Genomic DNA, 24,488 nt, shown 5'->3' on the forward strand with positions numbered 1-24,488 from the left:
GTTATTCATTTTGCTTATATTGACCAGCACAAGCCCCTTCATGTTGGCTTTTGAGTCCTATTTCCTTGACCCTGTTAGATAGCTTCCCTGCTTTTTGACAAAGTAAGATGTATGAGGCATATCTTACATATTTCCTACCCCAGACGGAGAATCAGTCATTCCTCCAAGAAGTCCTGGTTCTTTTTTAGTAGGGAACGATATTTAGAGACCACAATCTGGGCTGAGGTATTTACTGCCCTCAGGCTGTCTTTGCCTTTAGGCTTTTTTGATAGGTGGTATTAGGAAATACATATTTTTGAAAAGAAAAAGATCATCTGTTCATATTGGCATTTCAGATTCAGATTGAGGATTGTATATTTGGGTGTTCTGTTTTTTCTTGTTCTCTTTTTTCCCCCCTTGGTTTTAAACTTGTATCTCTTCCCTGACACTGAAAACTTTAGTCCCTAGCAGAGGAGTAACTTAATTACACATTTGCTTTGTCCTGATACAGATGTTAATAATAATATATCATTAATATATATCTTAAGGTCTTGGTGTACATTAATAAGAAATAATCTTATATATTATAGTAATTTTGTAATACCAATATTATGCTGACAGTAAGACTACTGAATAGCATTTGAAATGATTTTTATCGTTCTTTATTCATCCTTATGCCATATTTCTAGTAAGGACATACAGTCACAATACTGTGTTCCAAAGTCACTTAAATTAATTTTTTTCTCTGTGGGTTATGCCAACAACTTGATGTACAAATAGGTTAATTTGTTTCAGTTTTTAGGGATTACATTTCTAATTTTAATTTTTAGAAAAATGAAAAACATCTACATGATTCCAAAATCACACTGTGACTGTATACAGAGAGTTTTCATATCCATCCTTTCCCTCTAGGTGATCATTTCCTTGCCTTCCCTCATAGGTAGCCTCATTTGTTAACTGTTGCTTATTTTTCCGGTGTTTTAAAATTTTTGTTAATAAAATCAAAATCTGCCTATAAAGTTATATTTCTGTCCCCTTCTTACACAGAAGCTAGGATACTGTAACTGCTTCTGCGCTTGTTACATTTAATCTTTCATGTGTGGATCTAGTGATCTCCCCAGTCCTTGTTAGGGTGCATCATATCTCATTGTGTATATCACCTTTTATTCAGTGAGTGCCCCCATTGATGGACGTTTTGTGTAGGTTTTTTGCCATTAAAAATAATTCTGCGGTGAATAGCTCTGTAAATAAAACATTTAGTATTTTCAACAGTGTATTTTAGGATAGATTTTAGGACATGGGATTAGTAGGTTTGGGAGTGCATGTGTGGATATATTGTCAGTTCCTTTTTATCCACTTTGCCCCATTTTTCACTCCTGCTGTATTGTGTGGGAGTGCCTATTAACAAATTGCCTCTTTACCTGAGTGTATTGTGTGTCTTGGATTTTTGCCAACCACATAGCTGGGAAGCTCCATATAGTTCTACTTTGCATTTCTTTCGGTTTGAATTAATGAGCATTTTCCCAAATCTTTAAAGACCATTTTCATTTCTTTGTGACTTCTTGCAGATTTTTTTATTTTTCTATCAGGTTATTGAGACTTTTTTTCCTTAAAAAAATAATAGGAGCTCATTATACATTAGGGATAGCCTTTGTGATATACCGCCAACCACTTTTTAACTTAGGTGATTTAAAGAACATCTTAGTGACAAAATGAAATTCAGAAGGAAGGAGGCCCTTAATTTCTGAACTACCATGGACAAGCGTAGGCTTTCAGTTAATGATCGTGTTCATTTTTATATACTTTCAGGGATATACTTAGCTATCACTAAGTATTCTTAGTGATTACTTAGTTATTGCTCAGTTTTCTTAATGATAAATAACTATTAAATTGTTCTTAAAATTTACAATGACTTCAGCATTACCTTCTAGTTAATTTGGGAGCACAGATTCAAGTAGAAAATCTTAGAGATAAATAATCCAGTTGAATGCTATTTCTGATACTGTTTGACTCCTTTTTTAAGGGAGAGTATAAATTTCAGATTTTGAGGGATTGTCTCAAAACCACTGCTACGTTTTGTGGGATAATTATATCACTTTATTATTCTTCTTCAGCTCTGGGGTTTCTGAAAGATTGTCTGCCTTGTGTAGAGACTAAGATGGTAAGAGTCTGAGTTGGTAGACCGAGAGACTTCAAAAATAACTCACAGGGTGTTGCTTATAGATCTCAGACACTGTGTTCTTCATACATCAGCAGCTTTTCTTTTTAAATTCTAGCTCTGTAATGCAGTCCTCAAACAGTTAAATATCTTCTGACAAAGTAGTTATTTTTCATGTGATTTCTAATCTAAAAATCAGATATTCTATTTTTCTAGAAGAACCTAACAAGACATGTGACAGCAGTAACACTAGTGCTACCACTACCTCCATCCAGCCTAATCTGGAAAACAGTAACAGCAGCAGTGAACTAAATTCTTCCCAGAGTGAATCTGCTAAGGCAGCTGATGAGCCTGAAAATGGAGAAAGAGAGTCTCATACACCTGTCTCTATTCAAGAAGAGATAGGTAAGAATACACTTCATCCATTACAGCGAACTTTTTAAATTTTTGATTTTTAATTTTTTAAATAAAAGTTTGATGGGGTGGGAAGACTTAGATTTTCTTTTCCTTTTTTTTTCTTTTTTTTGAACACAAGTAGCACTTGTCATTGTTTTTATTTTAAAAAACGCAAATGCACAGGAAGAAAATCTTTTTAGTACCCCCTCCCCAAAGGTAACCACTGTCAACAATTTGGTGTGTAACATTTTCTGTCTTTCTCCATGTGGTTACATTAATGTATGTATGTTTACCAAAAGGTTTTTTTTTTTTTCTATTTTTTTTTAACATAAATGGAATCATTCTGCATGCATTGTTCTGCATCTTGCTTTTTTTCCACTCAGTAATGTATGTAGGGAATCTTCTCATGATATAAATTGAATTCATTCTTTTTTTTTTTTTTTTAAACTGCTGCATGGTACTCCACAGTATAGATGAACATTAATTCATTACCATTTCTCTCTTAGTGTACATACAGGCTGTTAACAGGTTTTATAGTGGTGCCTTTTTTTTTTCTTTCTTTCTTTTTTTTTTAAAAAACATCCTCAGCATATAACTCTGTGTACTTATGCAAGTATTTCTTATGCAAGTATTTCTGGCACTGTAGGAACAGTAAGTGGAATTGCTGGGTCAAATGGTAGGTACATTTTTAAAATCGCAATGACTGCTGCTTAGTTTTACATTAAAAAGGATTTATACCAATAATTTACATACCTATTTTTTCATACTCTCACCTAAATTCAACATCAGTCTCTTTTTTGCTAATGATGAAAAGTATTTCATTTAAAAATTTGCATATCTCTGCTTACTAATGTGGTTTAGTTTCTCTTTATGTGTTTGTTGAACTTTCACTGAATTGCTTATTCATATCTTTTGCTCATTTTTTCCTGTTGCGTTTTGATAGTTTTTCTTGATGAGTCTTAGGAATGCTTTATGTATTATGGCTGTTATCTTTTGCTTTTATGTATATACTTATACAGTCATTGCTTGTTTTAACTCTTCCTGTTACCTTGTTATACAGAAATTTTTATATTTTTATATAGTTAAATTTATTAATCTTTTTAGGGTTTGTCTGGATTTTGTGTCTTACTTAGATCCTATCCCAAGCATATACATATGTTTTACAGTAATTTCACATAATACTGTATAACTTTGTTTTTAATTTGCTGTATAATTTTGTGTATGGTAGGAGATGGAGATCTGTTTTAATTAGAACTTGTTTTCAGTTGCAAGTTACCAAACCAGCTTAAACTAGCTTAAGTGAAAAGGGGAATTAACTAGCTCATATAACTGGGAAGCCCAGATCATCATGAGGCATAACTGGACCCCCAGGTATCAAAGCTTTTCTGTCTTCCTCTCTTTCTCTCCACCTTTTGATGTGCATATGTTTGTGTGTTAACTTCATTCTCTCCTAATACAGACAGGCTTTTTCCAAGTGGCAGGGAAGATGGCATCAGCGGTTTGTATTCCTATCTTTCCAAGGTCTGTGACCCAAAGGCAAAGCCCCTACTCCTGCTTCAAATCAAAAGTCCTTGAGGAAGGAATTTGAGTGGCCTATCTTGGACATATTGTTCCTACCCCTGTGGCCAGGGCAGGCAAGGTATTATAATTGATGGCTCCAGCAAAAGTTTATGATTGAAGTGGGTAGGAATGGTTTTCCAAAGAGAGAGGAATGCTGTGGAGATAGGAGACAAACACCCCCCCCAGTTACACCCTTTGGTAGCTCAGCACAAACATATTTACCCAAATTCAAAAATTTTTCTGCCTAACACAGTGCAAAGATCTCACCTACAACTGGAGTTTTTTGTTTTTTTTTTTGTTTTGTTTTGTTTTTTTTTCAAAAACTTCCCAAAATTACCTCTGATATTTATAACTTTAGAATTTCTGTGTGTTGTGTATTATTTCTGATTAGGTCTGGATATAGCTTCTCTCAATCTCACAGTCTATGAGCCAAATTATGAATTTAACTGCCTGTCACCCTTGTTATCTTGATAGTGGAGGGTGTTTTTTGATACGTCTGGCTGCCCTTGTTTTTTTGGGAGGATGGCTGTGGGTGAAATGTGAGAAGTATATGGGAAGATCCCCCTTCTGGAGGCCATTCTGCTTTAGCAGCTTAGTTCCTGCTGTCTGTTGTCAGGGACGGGTTGCTGGGGATCTGGCTGTAGGTCTCCTTCATAGATTGCCTGCGTGCCCAGCCTAATCCCTAATACCCAGAAACTCTGCTTAGGGTCTCTGGGGGTAAAGCCCCTCTACTTGTTCTCTTGGTCTGCTTTGCAGACCCAGTTTCCTAGCCTTCAGGTGAATAAAGTCCTGCTTAAGCAGAATTCTGCCTCCTGCCATCCGTAAACAGTGAGCTGTAGGGGCTGGAGTAAAGCAGCTCTGTACTCTGCCTCCAGACTGCATGGCAGCAATTCACTCCTTTATAATAGGAGGAATGTGGCCTTTGGGCAGGGGGTGTTAGATAAGCCTTGTTCCCTTTCGGGCCCTTTTAGGTCTTACCTCTAAGGATGAATTTTCTGTTTTTCCCTTATTTTACTAAACTTAGCAAGTGTCAAGGAGCCTGAGTGGCTCAGTCAAAAGAGCATGCAACTCTTGATCTCTGGGTCATGAGTTCGAGCCCCACGTTGACGGTAGAGATTATTTAAATAAATAAATAAACTTAAAAATAAAACACCTTAGCAAGTGTCAAAGGATTGACTCCCAACTGTACTGGATGATTGGTTCTAAATTGAAGGGCTTTTAAACTGTGCCTTCCCTTTCTGCTTTTAGAAAGTCCAGCTTAGGTCAGATGCTGTCCCAAAAGTCTTTGTTGTAGGGCCATATAGATGGTCCAGTGAGGTAGCCACCATAGTTCAGTATCTCGGCGTAAAATTTAAGCATGGGTAGACTCATGGTCTGAGACACAAGAGAAAATTGTCAATAGTCTGATTAATTGCTTTTTTGTCACAAATTGAAGGTTTCTAGCTTTCCAGGTTGGGATGGAAAAACCCCTGATATCCCTTACCTATCTTGATTCAGTCAGTGCTATATTTTGGGGTTAGAAATCTTAAAATGCTATGGATTATTTAGTTTTTTGGTTGTAAGTGACGGAAATCTATCAGACTTCCTTAAAATAAAAAAGGGAGTTTTATTGGTTCATTTGGGAATTCTAGATTGGGAAGTATCGAGGTAGTGACAGACAGCTTCAGGTGCATTATTAGACCTGGGTGCCAAATGACATTATCACAGGTCTTCCTCTTACACCCATACCCTCCCCTCACCCCCGCTTGCCCCCATGATGAGCTTATTGTCTTGTATTATTAAAAGTTTTTTCCCATGTTGTGGGATAAAAAGTAGACAGCCTCTAATTTATACTCGTTTTGTTCACTAACACAAAAACCAGAAGGGCACCTGGCTGGCTCAGTTGGAAGAGCATCCAACCCTTGGTGTCGGGGTTGTGAGTTCAAGCCTCATGCTGGGTGTAGAGATTACTTAAATAAATAATAAATAAACTTAACTTTAAAAAGAAAAAAACAAGACCCTCTTTCCATCTCCAGATTTTAAAAATTAAGAGTAGGATGCTGAATGGCTTGGCCAGATCTGGGACAGTCCCTGTGGCCAGGCAGTGATGTGCTCTATCTGGCTAAGCTGGATCACGTTGCTCACCCAATATGGTAGGATATCTTGATCTGTAGCCCTCATTGAATCATGATTATAGTGGAGGAAAAGCATCTTCCCAAAGGAAAGAAAGGGTGTTGTTCAGATAAAATTAAGAAATGTTTCCTGAATTGTCTTTTATATTTTTCAAAATAGCCAGTTTCCTCAATCTAATTTTTTCTCCCTACTCAAAATACCATCTTTATAATATATAATAAATTTTATGTTTGGCCTTTCGTTTGACAGTGACATACTATTCTTCATTTTAAAGAGGTTTAAATTAAACAGAGAAATCTTGTTCAACTGTCTGGCCAGTGGAAATTAGATAGTGATATGACAGTTTTAAGAATGTAGAGAAGATTTCAGCCAAAGTGAGATTCATGGCAAAGCAACAATTGTCCCTCGCTGGTGCAGTTTGTCACTTTAAAAAATTAAGTTGTTATGAAAATGAGAGGTATTTATTATAATTAAAAAACTAATTTAGTTGATTTCACATATATAATTACTTGCATACACAGATAATTCTAGGTTCCTTAGGTGAAAATTCACTTGGCATTTATGTTTATAAGCTTTAAACCATTAGGTATTTAAACAGGTTCAATGTAAATCTTTCTAAAATTAATTATCCCCTTTACTTTTTTTTTTTTTAAAGATTTTATTTATTTATTTGAAAGAGAGACAGTGAGAGAGAACATGAGTGAGGAGAAGGTCAGAGGGAGAAGCAGACTTCCCATGGAGCTGGGAGCCTGATGTGGGACTCGATCCTGGGACTCCAGGATCATGACCTGAGCCGAAGGCAGTCGTCCAACCAACTGAGCAACCCAGGCGCCCCAACCCTTTACTTTTTGTTCAGGATCCATATTGAATATATAAGGCAGTGTTTTATTAGTGTGCATTTTGAGTTATGATGTTGTTGCTTATACATTTGTAGCAGCCCTTCATGTTTTCTCAGAGATGAGCTTTGATAACCTGGCATGTTTGAATTTTCTGCAAAATAATGAATGATTCACAGTAAAGTTCTTTTAAGTAAAAACCTTTAAGAATTAATATATTTGCTTTGGCTCTTTAAGGACTTCTTGTTTACTTTCTGGATCTTAGATGTGAATGAGATAAGCGTTTTGGATAAGATGTTGTTATAAATAACTTACTGTTAGCAATTACTTTTGGCTTTTCATCTGATAACAGGTGATTTCAAATCAGAGAAATCTAATGGGGAAATAAGTGAGTCTTCTGGAGCTGGAAGAGGGGCATCTGGGTCAACTCGAATTATCACCAGATTACGGAATCCAGACAGCAAACTTAGCCAGCTGAAGAGCCAACAGGTGGCAGCTGCAGCCCATGAAGCAAATAAATTATTTAAGGAGGGCAAAGAGGTATGTTCTTTCTGTTTAAAACAAAAATCTCTGGAATGTGAAATAATTTTATTTATCAGACCTGAGAAATAGGAGCAGGAAGTTTATAGGCCTACTTTTGAATTGTATTTTTCTATTTCCAAGAGTGTAGTAGGTAGCAGATTAAAAGTGGTTAGGTTTCCGGGCGCCTGGGTGGCTCAGTGGATTAAAGCCTCTGCCTTCAGCTCATCCCAGGGTCTTGGGATGAGCCTGCATTTGGCTCTCTGCTCAGCAGGGAGCCTGCTTCCCTTCCTCTCTCTCTGCCTGCTTGTAATCTCTGTCAAATAAATAAATAAAATCTTTTTTTTTTTTTTAAAGATTTTATTTATTTATTTGAGAGAGAGACAGTGAGAGAGAGCATGAGCGAGGAGAAGGTCAGAGAGCGAAGCAGACTCCCCGTGGAGCTGGGAGCCTGATATGGGACTCGATCCCGGGACTCCGGGATCATGACCTGAGCCGAAGGCAGTCGTCCAACCAACTGAGCCACCCAGGCGTCCCAATAAATAAAATCTTTAAAAATAAAAGAGGTTAGGTTTATAATGCATATTTTATACAATAAGTATAATTGCATACCCAAATTTCAGTTCATGCAGGGAAATGCTGTAATTGGGTGGTTTACTTTCTTACTAAATGGTTAGTTTTATTGTATATAGTTCTAAAGAGATAGAGGCTTCTTTTTCACATATGGTAAAAAGTACACTGTTTGTAGGCTTTAGTAAAGAGTTATGGGTAATTTAATGCTCAGTTCTAGCTATAATAATTTTTTTTAAAGATTATTTATTTATTTATTTGACAGAGAGAGAGAGAGAGAGAGATCACAAGTAGGCAGAGAGACAAGTAGAGGGAGGGGAGAAGCAGGCTCCCCGCTGAGCAGAGCGCCCGATGTGGGGCTCGATCCCAGGACCCTGGGATCATGACCTGAGCCGAAGGCAGAGGCTTAACCCACTGAGCCACCCAGGCACCTCTATAATAATTTTCTTAAAGATTTTATTTGTTCATGAGAAAGAAAGAGGGAGAGGGAGAAGCAGACTCCCTGCTGAGCAGGGAAGCCTGACATAGGGCTGCATCCCTGGACCCTGAGATCATAACCTGAGCTGAAGGCAGACGTTTAACTGACTGAGTCACCCAGGGGCGGGGGCCCCCCCCCCGCTTTTAAAGTTTTATTTATTATTTTAGACACAGAGTATCATACTTGGGGGCCAGAGGGAAGGGAAGAGAGAGCATCTCAAGCAGACTCCTCATTGAGCAGGGAACCCAATGAGGGGCTCGATCTTACAACCCCGAAATTATGACCTGAGCTGAAATCAACAGTTGGACACTTAACTGACTGAGCCACCCAGCCGTCCCTAGTATTTTTATTTTTATTTTTTATTTCTTAAGAAGTAATCTCTACACCCAGTGTGGGACTCGAACTCACAACCCAAAGATCGAGAGTCATATACTTTACTGACTGAACCAGCCAGACACCCCAACTAGGACTCAGTATTTCTATTGCCCAGCTAGCCAGGGTAGCAGAATAATGCTACAATGGTGTCTCCCATATTTAAGAATTATTTGCAAAGTAACTATGCAAGAATGTATAATGTCCTTTTCTAAACATCTTAGGAATTTCTTTTTCTTTTTTCTTTTTTTTTTTTTTTAAGATTTTATTTATTTATTTGACAGAGATCACAAGTAGGCAGAGAAGCAGGCAGAGAGAGAGGAGGAAGCAGGCTCCCTGCTGAGCAGAGAGCCAGATGCGGGGCTCGATCCCAGGACCCTGAGATCATGACCTGAGCCGAAGGCAGAGGTTTTAACCCACTGAGCCATCCAGGTGCCCCTCTTAGGAATTTCTTGAAAGCAATAGCTTCTAAGCTGGTTTTTGTATGATATTTTTCATAGCACCCCAGTACACACATTCAGAAGTTTCCTGAAATAGTATTTCGCCTTACCATGTGGGAAGCACTCTGGTGCTTCTCTTCTCTTCTCTTCTTCTCAACTAGAATTTTCTCTTCTAGTGATTATGTTATATTTTGTTTTTGTTGTTGTTTTTTAAGTTGAAAAAGATCCACTGCTGATCTCATGGTTTACGAAAGGATTGGGATCAGCTGTTTAAAAACATGCTTTTAAAGTGTCCATGGACTCTCATGCTAAAGCTGGAATGATAAAAGGAGCAGAAAAATAGATATTTTTAGGAATATATTTTTTGGGGAATAGTACATGTCATGCCTCTTTTTCCTTCCCTTTATATTACAAACTTGAAGTAATGATTGGTGAATGATGTACACTTGTGGTTTTGTGTCGATATTTGAGTTACACAAAAATACTTCATAATGTCTGATATAGAATAGGCACTTGGTAGAGGTTCTTTTGATGGGAAAATCTTGGTTGTTTAATTATAAACAGTTTTAACTTCACTTACAAATTTCAAAAGTTTAGTCATAAGATATACCTGAACTTTATTTGGAATGATAAATTACAGATTATTGAAAGACAGCTAATCAGGTTTACATATTTGATATGAATAATGCGTCTTTTTATTTTCTTGAGCAGGTCCTGGTAGTTAACTCTCAAGGAGAAATTTCACGGTTGAGCACCAAAAAGGAAGTGGTCATGAAAGGAAATATCAACAATTATTTTAAGTTGGGTCAAGAAGGGAAGTATCGTGTCTACCACAATCAGTACTCCACCAATTCATTTGCTTTGAATAAGCACCAGCACAGAGAAGATCATGATAAGAGAAGACATCTTGCACATAAATTTTGTCTGACTCCAGCAGGAGAGTTCAAATGGAATGGTTCTGTCCATGGGTCCAAAGTTCTTACCATATCTACTCTGAGACTGACTATCACCCAACTAGAAAACAATATCCCTTCATCCTTCCTTCATCCAAATTGGGCTTCACACAGGTAAAGGAAACAGGTTCATTTATTGCTGGGAATATACTATATTTATGAAATGATTTTTGCAGATGCTCACTTGAAACTCGTTACCGATGAACTGAAGGAAGTCACCTTAGTTAACAAAACACTGAGGACATGAGGGATGTGAGGATACTTCTAAGTTACTGGGCCAGCATTAGCATTTGGAAAGCAGAGTCTTCATCCCTGGAGTCAGGAGGAGGCTAGTCAAAGTTCCAGAACACTGTAGAAGGCTTAAGGAGTTGGAAGACGAATTGATCTCTGGGATTCCTCTAGTGTTGAAAATCTGTGACTCATTGGTCCTATATCTGTGCTTTAATAAAAGCACCATTTTGCACCCCAAAAGATGAATAAATAAGAGAAAAAATCTGACTCTGTGAGGTAGGAACCCAGTAGCAATATATTCAGACATGCTTAGCTTAGAAAAGTACACCCAATGAGATGCAGACAGAAATGATAGCTCTTGTGCTTCTAATTTAAGACGAACAAGTGAAGTAACTTTTTTTTCCCCTCTTTCTGAAATACAGGGCAAATTGGATCAAAGCAGTTCAGATGTGTAGCAAACCCAGAGAATTTGCCCTGGCTTTAGCGATTTTGGAGTGTGCAGTCAAACCTGTTGTGATGCTACCAATATGGCGAGAATCTTTAGGACACACCAGGTGAGTGAATTTGGAGCCTCATAAATGCTGTACTGTACTCCCTTTTGGAATATTATTAGCCTGTTAATAATGAAAGTTAATGTATTTAAGAGGCCATATTATGTATCAAATTAAACTCTTCTGGCTTTTTTTTTCCTTCTCTATGAGATGTAACATGAATAAATATTTCATAAAGGCATTTTCTTGAATAGGAAGAGTACTCACATTTTTTTAATATTCTAAAATGTTGCGGTTACTGTGGTAGGGATCTGATTTATGTCGAAACATCATTCAGCTCCTGAGAAGACCCAGAGTTGTGTGACTTCAGCAGACAGTTAAAAAATTGATAAATTTTGTGACTTGAATCTACTTCTTGATTCTAATGGATTTGTTTAACTTTAGTCTTTAAAAAGTTGTTACTATTAAAACTAATAGAAGCTTATGGTAAAACGTGTAAATTACTATTCAAAGTGAAAAGAATCATTTTACCTTCCCTGCCCCTCTACGGAGCCCATTCTGAAGGTATGACACTGTTATTTTGTTAATATAAATAAATTTTTGTTGCTTCCCATATCTGTGTTTTATTTTATAATGAAAAGTGTTTTTTGAAAGAAAAGTAATTGACACCTGTTAAATTTTCATCTGCTAAGGATTCCTCTCAGGGTTTTTTGTGTATGTGTTCTCCTTATGTAAATCTTACAGATACTTTGTTTTCTCTCTTTCCTACCTCCTGTTTTGAATGTAATTGCTGCTACCAATAGAGGCCTCCATAAGTGGAATGGACTTAATTCTTCCTAGGATTAAGAAAGGAGGGTTAAGTTCAGGTGCTGCATAGTGCATGCTAGGAGAGGAGAGCTGAATGGCTGGCATACCTCTATTCTGTTTCTTACTGATCTCTTTTATCAATGCAGAGCAAGGAGAGAGTCAGAGGCAATTGTGAAGCAATACTCTTTGAGTTTCTGTTGCTTCTTCTTGCATTTACCTCCAGACATGCCAAACATGTCAGTGATAATCCTGAACCTAATGTGGTGGACCAAGCAACCACGTCTCTGGTGACAGAGATCAGTACGTCGCGAACTGAAGCTTAGCTAAATGTTGGTAAATAAACTTGAATACTCAAACATAACTTAAAGTAACTAAATCATACCTTTTATAAATTCATTTCTCAATTTTTAAAAAAGATTTATTTATTTGAGAGAGAGACAGTGAGAGAGAGCATGAAAGGGGAGAAGGTCAGAGGGAGAAGCAGACTCCCCATGGAGCAGGGACCCGGGACCATGACCTGAGCCGAAAGCAGTTGCTCAACCAACTGAGCCACCCGGGCGCCCCATTTCTCAATAATTTACCTTTTCTTTTTTAAATCTAGTTTGGTTTTTTTCTTCCTGGTTTGTCATTATGACTAGCCTTTTAAACGTGTTCATTAAGAGTTATAAAATTGTATCATGAATTGTATTAGTATGACATGTCTGGTGATATAGATTAAAGAAGTCTCTTTTAATATGATGAAGTAAAATAGAATGCTCTGAATTTTTAAAAAATTAAGAGACTGAGATTCAGAAAAATTAGAGATGAATAATAGGGCTCTAACTTCCGTCAGTGCTGTGCTCAAAAACTTCCCGGTGACAGACTTCTAAACTTGACCCTAAGAACTGTTTACAAATTCAGCTAGCTGCTTCATTCAGTAAATTATAGTTTATTATGATAGTCAGCAGTGAAGCTTTGAGAGCCTTCTAAATATCTAATGGTTATACAACATTTTAAAAATAGTAGTAAGTTGAGATTTTTTTTTTGAGAAAATTATGAAGTCTTTGTTGAAAAACAACATTAGGTATGGAAGAATACCTAAGTAAATAGAAATATATCTCATGTTCATGTATAGGAATGTTCAGTGTCCTAAGAGCGTTAATTTTTCTCATGTTACTACATAAATTAATTCCATAGCATTAGTAATTATCATTGGGTTTTCTGCAGAATTTGACACGATGATTTAAAAAAATTTTATATGAAAAAGGGCCATAGTAGGGTTTACATCTAAAGAACAGGGTAGAGGGATGCCTGAGTGGCTCAGTCAGTTAAGCGTCTGCCTTCCGTTCAGGTCATGATCCGAGGGTCCTGGGATTGAGTCCCCACATCCTCCTTCCTGCTTGAAGGGAAGTCTGCTTCTCCCTTTGCCTGCCACTCCCCTTGCTTGTGCTTTATCTCTATCTCTTCCTATCTCTCTGACAAATAAAATCTTTAAAAAAAAAAAAAGGACAGGATAGAAAGACTTGTCCTACTACATAACAAAACTTACTCAGTAGCTGTAATAATACTGTGGTATAGATACAAAGATAAACAGACCAGTGGTACAGAATAAGCCATCCAGGAAGAGACCAGCCCATGTGTAGACATGTAATGGTTGATAGAGTAGCATTTTAAAAAGGATGAACTCTTCAGTAGCAGGCCTGATGACACAGTTTGAGTTACCTATATGGGGAAAATGGGACCCAGTAGAAAAATTGGACCTAGTAGTTCCAGGTGGAGTGATTCCTAAATGTGAAAAGCAGATCTCCCAGGAAGAAAATACGAGATTATGTTTTTGGAATGAGGGAAGTTTCCTCCTTCCCTCCCCCCCACTTCCTCCACTTCCTGCCTGCCTTCTTTCCGTCCCATTTCCCTTTTCCTCTGGCTTCTCCTTCCTGTATTTTTTTCTTCTCCCTCAACATCCTCCCGTACTTCGTTCTTTTCTCTTACTCTTGATTCTTTTCTTTCCTTCCTGATTCATTATGTTTCAGAACATACCAAAGTGTGGCATTATTTCTTTGTTTAGAAGCTGTTATCTATCAGATAAGAATGAGTGTGCATATATGTGTCTGTGTGTCTGCCGTTAGTACAAGTGACTTGACTTCTTCGTGTTTAATATTGTGATACATACGTAAAATTGTAGTATGAAGCAAGAGTGGGTCATAGTAAAATAACACCTGAGAGTTCATCAACCAGTTTAAAAAATAAGAACATTATCATTATTGGATCTACTTTCCATTTACATTACCTTGCGTTCCCTGAGAGATAACCCTAATTTTTAAGTTTGTGTTTTGTTATACCCTTTCTTTAAATATGTGGTTTTATGACATACAGATCAGTGAATGGTGGATTGTTTTCTGTTTGAATTTTATAATAATGTGTCATCCTAAAAAATCAAGTCCTAGACTGGTTAAAGATTTTTTTTAATCATACTATAATCAAAAGAATGTTAGTATTCACAATATATTCAAGAACTTCTACAGTTCAGTAAGAAAAAAACAAACTGTTTAGTAGGAGAAAAGACCTAAGATACAAATATAATATACAGGAGACACAAATAGCCAAAAACATGAAAATTTCCCAGTAAGGTGAGGTAAATGCACATTAAAACTAGGGACTACTATTTCACACCCATCGGATTGTTAAAAATTTTAAAAATATAGGCAAATATGTCACATAATAGAAAGAGAATTCTGACACTGCTGATAGAACAAGGAGTGAAACGGTTGCTGCAACCATGTTAAAGAATCATTTGGTAAAAACAAAAGTTGAAAATGCAGTTCTCCTCCTAACTCAGTACCTTAAAGAGACCTTACATGTGTACATGAGAAGACATGTAGTTTTTGTTTGTTTGTTTGTTTGTTTTCTAAGTAGTTCCCACACCCATTGTGGAGCCCAATGCAGGGCTTGAACTCAGAACCCTGAGATCAAGACCTGAGCTGAGATCAAGAGTCAGCCGCTTAACTGACTGAGCCACCAAGGCACCCCAAGATGTTTCTTCCAGTATTTTTTCATGGTAAAATTTGGTAACAGTCCCTAACTGTCCATAATTAGGCACATTTAAGTTATGGTGTGATTCTATAATGGGCTGTTACACAGCTGTGAAACTAGAGGAAGTGTGAACAAGATTGAATCTCATAAATGTACAATAGAGTAAAAACAGTTCTTTTCTTAAAAATACATGGAGTATATGAATCTGTTTATTTAAGTTTAAAAGCATATATTCTAGTATGTTAAAAATACTGTTTGTGGATAGACATCTGTGGTAAAAGTTCAAAGAAATATAATAGCTATATGCTTGAAACCCAAGACATACACTTATAAATAAATAACAAATGTTCGGGGCCGCCTGGGTGGTTCAGTCATTAAGTGTCTGCCTTCGGCTCAGATCATGATCCCAGGGTCCTGGGATGGAGCCCGGCATCGGGCTCCCTACTCGGCAGGAAGCCTGCTTCTCCCTCTCCCACTCTCCCTGCTTGTGTTCCCTATCTCACTGTGTGTCTCTGTCAAATAAATAAAATCTTAAAAAAAAAAAAAAGTTCATAGAAAAATCATAATGGAGACTAGAAAACACTTTGAATTGAATGTTCACGAGATTCCTACATAATACTGAAATTTGTAGGCTGCCACTAAAGAATACCCTGGAGAAGTTGGTAGTCTTCAGTGCTTACATTAGAAAAGAAGTGCGGATTAATTAATTAGCTAGGCACACATCTCAAGAAGTCACCCTGAAGACTGGAAATATTAAGAACTGTTGAATATTTAATATTTAATGAAATAGAGAACATATCTTAGATCCCATTATAATTTATAAACCTCTGATGAGATTATCAGGAAAGAAAAAATAAGGGGGAATACACAAATAACCATCAAAAATAGGAAAGGGGCTGTGCCACCCAGTATTTCTGAAATAGTCTCGCTGGCACCGGGAATTTTAAACCTTTAGAGGGTCCGCTAACATAGTATTCAGGCATCCTACATCCATAGAAGAAGGGCCCATTGGGCTTCTAGTTTTGCGTAGAAGGATTGGGAGAGGGTCCCCCACCCTCTTCTCTGTTATTGGACCTTAGGGCATAGGCCAGGCTCTCTTCTCAAGCAGGAAAAGGATTTCTGGTTCTGTTTAAAGGATATCACTGTACCTATCATAAGGAGGTGAGCAGGACCAGATGACTTCATAAAGGAAGTTCTTCAGATTTCAGGTAATAGGTAATTCTTTTCAAACTTTTCTGTAAAATGGAAAAAGAAGGAAATCTTGCAGATTGTTACTCATTAGTATAACACTGTTCTAAAACTCGATACATAGAAGTGGACAAAAGATAACTCGAAAATCATGGCCTTGTCTCCTTTATTAATGTTTATCGTTGGTTAATCATGGCAAGTAGATGTGCATTCAGGTACTTTTAAAAGATTAGCAGATATATTCAGGAGTAAATTTTTTAAAAATTATAAACCATGGCTAAATTGGCTTTCCCTAGACATGGAAGACTTGTCCACTCTTAGGAGATCATTAATATCATGGTGTTTTAAGAAGCCAAAGAGCAAAAACTTTGATCATCTCATTAGATACCTAGAAGGTCTAAGTCCATTAATTAATTTTAATTTAAAAAATCATATTAAATACAGAAAGAGAATGGTCTTTTTTTTTCTCCCCATAAAGATGTATTCCAAATTGGACCATCATGCTTTCTTGATACGTTCCCATTAACATTCAAGTGGAACAAAACAAAAATTCTCACTATCAGTGCTGTTTTTTAACTTTTCTTTAAAGTGATACCTAATGTAGTTTGTCAAGAGAAATAAAACACACACATATGTGTGTGTGTATGTGTATGTATGGACATGTTGGCAGATAAGGGATAATTATTATGTGCAGTTGACCTAATTAGATGCTTAGAAATCCCAAGAAAATAGAAAAACTACCAGAAACAATCTGAAAACTAAATAATGATTGTATTTATTTATTTGAGAGAGAGAACATGCACGTGTGCAAGAGTTGGGGGCAGAGAGAGAGAGGGAGAAGCAGACTCTGTGCTGAGCAGGGAACTGAATGTGTGGCTCAGTCCCAGGGTGACCAGAGCCGCAGGCAGACGCTTAACCAACTAGTCCACCCCGTCTCCTGAGCAATACTTTCTGTGTAACAGGAACCATGTGGAATATACTGTGGGAGTTCTGAGTTAAAATAACAAATCATCTAAATACATTTAATTTTGTTCTCTGCGTAACTCCCTGAAAACTATGGCAGGGGGATTTTTTAAAAGTATAACCCCACAGAGAAGAGGGGAATAACAGATAATACAGCAGCAGTAAATTCTGGAAGCAATAATACCCGTGGACAAATAGTAACCTACCCAAGAAGCCCAAGTCAGTGGGGAAAAGGGAGAATTTTCACAAGTCTCCCCAGAGAATCAGTAGAAGGCATAGGAGCAGGAAGTCCATCGCTGTCCATTTTGGATCGTTTCCGTGCAGTGTCCCTGCTTTCACACGGTCCAGCCGGACGGCCGTGAGTATGGTGAGCCCAGAGTCTTCCGGCCTCACTCAGACCCTTACCCTCAGATTCCACCAGAAGAGGCTAATGTAACCCAGTGACGAATTTATTTTTTCCTGGGAACCGTCTTTTAATGGTAACAGTATCGCTCTTTTGCTCATGCAGCCAGTTTTATTCTTGTTACTGAATTCTCAAAGGCCAAACTTTATACCGTTTGGGATACACACATGGTGATAAAACTATAAAGAAAAGCGTGGAGACGATAACCCAAAAGTCAGGGTAATGACAGCCTGGGAGCGCGACATTCTAGCTTCTGCTGTATCCGGTTAGTGATACAAAGTTCTCTTTCTTAACCTGGTTACATCTTATATATTTTTTAAAAACTTATAATGAAAGAAAAGATGCCCACAACAACAAAAAACTCTCAAATAACTAGGAATAAATTTACCAAGAAATATTTAGGACCATGTAAAGAGATCATTAAAACTTTACTAAAGATAGAAAGGATACTCAGTAAATGAAAGGGTGAAGAGGGACACCTGGCTTCTCCCAGTACCTTTGCTGTTCCCCCTGGTTCTGCTCTCTCACTTACGCTCTCTCAAATAAATAAATAAATCAATAAAGTCTTTAAAAAAAAAAAAAAAGAAAAGGTAAAGATGCATCATGTGTTTAGATATGTATACTACATTTTTGAAAACCATCCATTATGATAATTATTTTAATTTCATCTATCAAAATTCATATTCATTTCCATTATGAGTAGGATTTTCCCTCCTTGGGGGGCAGACAGGCTTGATCAAAATGATACTAACATTTCAGATAGAAAAATTAATTGCAAGAAAAGGGAAATGGATATAAGAAAAAAAGGGAATAGATATTAGAACATTTTTGAAGCTACTATAAAAAATAAGATTTATGGTAGCAGTATAGAAGAAAGAACCCAGAAATAGACCTAAACACATGTGAGCATCTAGCAATGACAGCATTACATAGAAGAGGAGGAAAGAGGACATACTTTGGAGAAAATATTACCTAGATTCCTGCCTCAGCAAAAACATTCAGATCAATAAGATTTAAAGAAAAAAAAAATTAAATAGCTTCACTAAGAAACCATGGATTAATTATGTTTTTGTTGTGATACTTTCTTTTTAAACAGATGTAAAACCCAGATGCCATAGAGGAAAAGAGTGGATATATGTATTTAAAATTCTGAGTGGAAAAATAATATTATAATCAAACTCAAAAGACAGATGACAAACTGAGGAAAAATATTTGCACCACAAATGGGAAGTTACCTTAATTGACAAAGATCTTTTATAAATGAAAAGGACTAATAGTCCAGTACAGACAAGACAAAGGATTTGAACAGGCATTTTACAGAAAAATAAATATGAAAGGCCAGTGGACATAAAAAGAAATGTTTACTTTTCTCATAATTAAGGAAATGTAAATCAAAACAGCGGGCTATAATTTCTTACCTCTCAGTTGGGCTAATAATTTAAAAGTTTGGTACTAACTTGAGTGAAGGTGTGGGAAGGCAGGGTGGCTTTTTAATTGATGGCAGTGGGAAGTGTACAATTCTGAAGAACTTTGTGGCTTTACTTGTCAGCATTTTAAGTGCAAGAACCTGTGGACCTAGCTACCCCACCACTAGGGGACACTGGAGATGCTCTCCAAGTTTACCAAGATAGACACAAAACATTTTTTCTTATAGCTTTGTTTATAACAGCAAAGCAAGCACAAGACCCTGGGCACCATGTGAAGACTAGGAGTGGAGTTAACGCTTGGTCCCTACTCCTGGTCACGCTCTCAGTTGAACCATGGAGGTGTGGAAGGAACACTTGCCACCCAGTGTGCCTGCCGGTGTAGAGCGGCAGCTAGAAGCTGCACCATACCAGCCTGATCGGCCCTCCTTCCTGGGGCTTCGAGGCTGCCAGCAGTAGCCAGGATTTCCTCCCAAGCAAATGGGAGCTGAGCTTTGTTGCTGCCAAAACCTAAGGATTATCTTGGTGGTGGTGAGAACAACAGAATTTACTCTGGAGTAGCAAACATCACAGATTAGCTACAGTACTGGCATCCCAGCAAAGTGAAACCTTTGTATCTGATGATGGAAATATTTCTGGCTCCCAGTGAACACTGAGTGCGAGCTCCCAGCCCAGCTGTGAGCTCCCAGAGTGCTCCAGTGGTCTCCCCACACAGTGCTCTGTTCCCGGCCACTGTCAGCGAAGATGGCGCAGTTGCTGTGGTCAGACCTGAACTTTCAGAGGGTTTTAAAGTGTGGCCCACAAAAACTGTGTTCAGAAATACTACTTGATCCTGGCTCAGTCCCTCTTTCCTTTCTCGAGCTGGCTGAGACTGTCAGGCCATCCACCAAGCTGTACCTACAGAGCTTGCCCCACTCCCTGGTTCCAAAAGTAGTGGCAAATTGGTGGTGGTTGGTATTAACTTAGTCCCCGGTGAGAATCCACTTCCTTTCCCCTCCTCCATCAGTTGTGAGAGAATGAAGGTCCTTTGCTCTACTAGTGGCTGTGCAGTCAGTAGGCAGGAGCTCTCTTGGCCTGAGGTAAGCTAGACGGTGGGTCCTATATTCACAGATACACAAAGCTTTCTTGAAAATGGAGATAAATAAGGAGTTTTTAGTGGGAGGATAGAGATAAAAAGAATTAAATCCCCTTGCACATCTTTCCAGCACCACTGCCTCCCCCAGTTGACAAAAGATCTCTTGTGTTTTTTTGTTTTGTTTTGTTTTTTTCTTCCACATAGCTATGCGTGCAGGATTGGCTACATCTGGATAGGGTATGATAAAGCAGTTTTCCTACCACTGCAGCTCCTAGAGACAGACTCTTCTCTTCCTGGGTTTTGGTCATTCTCCTTGTTTATGGGAAATACTCTCATTCACAAGAATCCAGTCGAATCATCTTATTGTAGAGCCTCACCACAGGCCCACCTGTTTGCCTACTGCTGGGTGCAATGACAGCCATTTTCTGTCCTTAAAAATGAGTGTGGCCCATGCCCTGTATTTAATGATGGACACGAATCAGTGTGGGTCCTTCTTCTGCAGCCCTTTCCCTCACCCAAAAGCAGGAGACTTGTGGGCCCCTTTTTCTCTATGGATGTAGAAAGCCTGAATTCTGTATTAGTGGGCCCCGTGATGGCTTTAAAACCCCCAGTGCTAGATAGAATTAGAAATATTGGTTGTTAAAATAAAAGTTTGTATTTGTTGTTCTTTTTGGTGGGAAGGAAATAATGTATTCTTTAACAGGGGACTGGTTCAATAAATTATAGTCCGTCCATGCAGTGGGGTATATTATTAAATCTTTAAAATGATCTGTATCTTCAGTATAAAAAGATCTCCTAGTGCAGTTAATCATTGATTAAAAGCTGTGTGGTTGTGATTGTAATGTAGTATTCCCTTTGTGTAAATATGATGTTGGTGTATATATGAATAGTTTCAGGAATAAGCCATAAGTGAGTGTATTTCTTATAGGACCCATGTGGGAAGATTGGGATATTTTTGCTTCTTTCTACTGTTTGATTTTTCCTGTTTTGGGATTCTATATCTATCTATTTTTGTGAGTTGGAGTTGTCTAGGTCACGGGACTATAGCTAACCATCCTTCAGTTCTGTCTTCCTAATTTGCAGTACTATATTTTTGTCTTTTTAATTTATTTTTCAAAGTTAAATGCCCTTTGTCTTTCCGTTCATATACTCTTAGGTTACACAGGATGACATCAATTGAAAGAGAAGAAAAGGAGAAAGTCAAGAAAAAAGAGAAAAAACAGGAAGAGGAAGAAACGATGCAGCAAGCCACATGGGTAAAATACACATTTCCAGTTAAACATCAGGTAATTTTTCTAATAACTTTTAGAATAGGTTTAGCCATTTCTGAGACTTGTATTCTACAACTTTGAGTATCTAAATTCTGTTTTACTTTTGACACAATCTTTTATTTAATCTAGTTGGAACGAAGTAAATCTTGCAATTTTATAAGCATGAATTTATCTTATTAGAATATAGGTGGGCCGTTAGACTAATCTGTTGAAATTGTTAGAAAACTGTAAAAGTGTGTTACATTTTTCATATTAGAAAGGGGTACAGTTGACTTTGGAAAAACACGGGTTTGTATGGGTCCACTTACGCACAGATTTTTTTTCTGGTAAATACACTATGGTACTGTAAGTGTATTTTTCTTCTTTTGATTTTTCTCCTTTTTTTAAAGATTTTATTTATTTTAGAGAAAGGGTAGGGGTGGAGGGGCAGAGAGAGTCTTAAGCCGACTCCGCTCTGAGCATGGAGTCCATCATGGGGCTTGATCTCATGACCCTGAGATCATGACCTGAACCAAAAGTAAGAGACTGCACCACACAGGTGCCCCCTGCCTTATGATTTTCTTTTTTTTTTTTTTTTTTAAGATTTTATTTATTTATTTGACAGAGAGAGAGATCACAAATAGGCAGAGAGACAGACAGAGAGAGAGATGAGGAGAAGCAGGCTCCCTGCCGAGCAGAGAGCCCCACGCGGGACTCGATCCCAGGCCCCTGGGATCATGACCCGAGCCGAAGGCAGAGGCTTAACCCACTGAGCCACCCAGGCGCCCCTGCCTTATGATTTTCTTAATGACAGTTTCTTCTCTAGCTTACTCTGTTGTAAAGAATTTAGTATGTAATACATATAACAACAGAATATGTGTTAATTAGCTCTTTATGTTATTGGAAAGACTTTGGTCAACAGGAGGCTATCGGTAGTTAAATTTTGAGGGAATCAAAAGTTATACGTGGATTTTTGACTGCGTGTTGTTCAGGGGTCAGCTGTAATCAGTTTTTTCATAAATTTTTTATTTTTGTTGAAAATAAAATTAATTGGTAAACTTATTTGCCTGACTGTTGATCTTGTTTGGTGAAAATAGATAAAAGCAAATGTACTTTATAAGCATTCTCATTCTCGTTTAATCAGAATGTTTTCATTTATACCAGGTTTGGAAACAAAAAGGAGAGGAATACAGAGTAACAGGATATGGTGGTTGGAGCTGGATTAGTAAAACTCATGTTTATAGGTTTGTTCCTAAATTGCCAGGCAATACTAATGTGAATTACAGAAAGTCATTAGAAGGAAGTAAGTAATTGAAGTTATTTTTTTCTCTGTTACAGTTTCTGATTTTGTACTATTTCTTATAAATTTGTAGAACATTGTACATATTTTGGATAAAAGTGCTTTTTCTGGAATTTTTAATAGAACATATGGAACTCCCAATGTAGTTAATTAATAATAAACTCTAAAATATTTTTTTAAAGATGTTATTTATTTATTTGACAGAGAGAGATCACAAGTAGGCAGAGAGGCAGGCAGAGAGAGAGGGGGAAGCAGGCTTCCCGCTGAGCAGAGAGCCCGATGTGGGGCTTGATCCCAGGATGCTGAGATCATGACCTGAGCTGAAGGTAGAGGTTTCACCCACTGAGCCACCCAGGCGCTCCCTAAAATACTTTAAATTGGATTTATTCTTTGGATTTTCATATCTAGGATTTCAGTTAAAGATGATAGAATAGAACTTACTTAAAAAAGAGAAAGAGAAAAGGCCTGAGCCACTTATTTGTTTTTCTGAAATCTTAAGTTCAGTATTGCCTTATTTCCTAAGGAGCCACCTGTCTGGTAACCTCAATGTTACAGCACATGACAAAGCCAGAAAAGAAGCAATAGAGACTTCCATGACCCCTCCACGTAAATGAGGGAGGTATTAACTCCATTTGTGTTATTCACTAACACTTTGGTATTCAGAATCACAGCAGTCTAGAGGGGAACTTGCCCTACGAAGAGACCATTTTGAATCTCACATTCCATGAGCAGGTTATTTCCTGAAGATGTGACGTTACATATAGTTCACATAGATACAGAGGACACAGCCCTGACCACAATCGATGTCTCCTCGCTCCCACCGTCCTCTTTGCATGCTCCGTTGCCATCTCTTTTTTGTTACCTGAGCAGTTTTCAAAAGCAGTTCTCACTCTGCGGTATAATTTGTCCGTGTGTGGTGTGATGGTGTGTTCTCTCCTATGAAACCTGTGCTATGGTGACTGCTGCGTGCGTACGTAGCTAACTAATTGGACTTCTTGTGAATGTTTCTGGTGAATCCTACTGGCTAGATATTTGAAACTGTTAATGTGGTAAAGTTATCATTTTGGATTATTACCCTTTAACAGAAAAAATATGTATTTCATAAGGCTCACTGGAACTTATATGGCTGTTGTGTATCTTGCACACAGAAGATGCTCAATGAGTATTTGTTTGCCAAATAGAACTATTCAACATTAAATTCTGTTTTGATCTGATTATATTCAAGTTGAGTGTCCTTTATAATAAATTCTAAAAGATTGTTAACTTTTTTATTGCCATTTTGTTGCTCCAGTTACCCAGATAGCACTGAGAATTCCAGAGAATTTTTGTTCAGTTGTGCCTGACCTGGTTTGTCTCGTGTAGTAAAATCCAGATTATCAATAAGCAAAACATTTACACTTTTGTAGGTTTATCTTATAACTACTTTCCGTAGCATACAGTTTCTGTTGTCCAAGTGCTGGGCTTTTATCCAGTCAGGTACCAAATTGGTCTTCCAGCATCTTTTAGATGGTAGAAGTGCACAGTGCACATTGTTAGCTTAATTTAACTACAGAGTAGGAATTACAGTGAAGGCCTTAGTAACCACCAATTTATTATCTCAGAATTACTAGTCACTATAAGAGTGGCTAATCTAGTCTGATCATATGATAGAAGCACAGATGTGTTGGAGAAAACCAGAGAGAAATGCAGTTCAGGGACCTTGACTTAGCATCAGAAGACTAGGTGTTCAACTTGACTGCTGACTGTGTGTGTCCCTTATCTCTAACCTCCATTCTAACTCAGACTGGATGCATTTGTTTTGCATATTAGTTTATAAGTGTCAGTAAAGGTATTGATGTGCAGGGATTAGCAGGATCTTAATTAGTAGTCTGTATGTCAAGAAGACCTTTAATGGAGAGGAAATTGCAAATATTTTACAATTGTCTAAGTATCTGGATTCTTAAAGCTTTTAAATGGGCTATTGCCATCATATAA

At 37.6% G+C, this 24,488-nt stretch overlaps 1 protein-coding gene across 11 annotated transcripts in view; it reads left to right on the forward strand.

Moving 5' to 3' along the window:
* Window positions 1–24,488, forward strand: part of BPTF (bromodomain PHD finger transcription factor) — a 159,081-nt gene that overhangs the window by 78,972 nt on the left and 55,621 nt on the right. For 8 of the 11 annotated variants that reach the window (XM_059379970.1, XM_059379973.1, XM_059379971.1 and 5 more), the window contains 6 exons: window positions 2,354–2,542; window positions 7,394–7,581; window positions 10,132–10,487; window positions 11,027–11,158; window positions 21,121–21,250; window positions 22,379–22,517. In XM_059379970.1, coding sequence (XP_059235953.1) covers window positions 2,354–2,542; window positions 7,394–7,581; window positions 10,132–10,487; window positions 11,027–11,158; window positions 21,121–21,250; window positions 22,379–22,517 — 1,134 coding nt within the window. The remainder of the gene's footprint in view (window positions 1–2,353; window positions 2,543–7,393; window positions 7,582–10,131; window positions 10,488–11,026; window positions 11,159–21,120; window positions 21,251–22,378; window positions 22,518–24,488) is intronic. The other 3 variants (XM_059379974.1, XM_059379977.1, XM_059379979.1) reach the window with 1 other exon arrangement.

Source organism: Mustela nigripes, chromosome 16 (genome assembly GCF_022355385.1).
Source record: "Mustela nigripes isolate SB6536 chromosome 16, MUSNIG.SB6536, whole genome shotgun sequence".
NCBI classification, from domain to species: Eukaryota; Metazoa; Chordata; class Mammalia; order Carnivora; family Mustelidae; genus Mustela; species Mustela nigripes.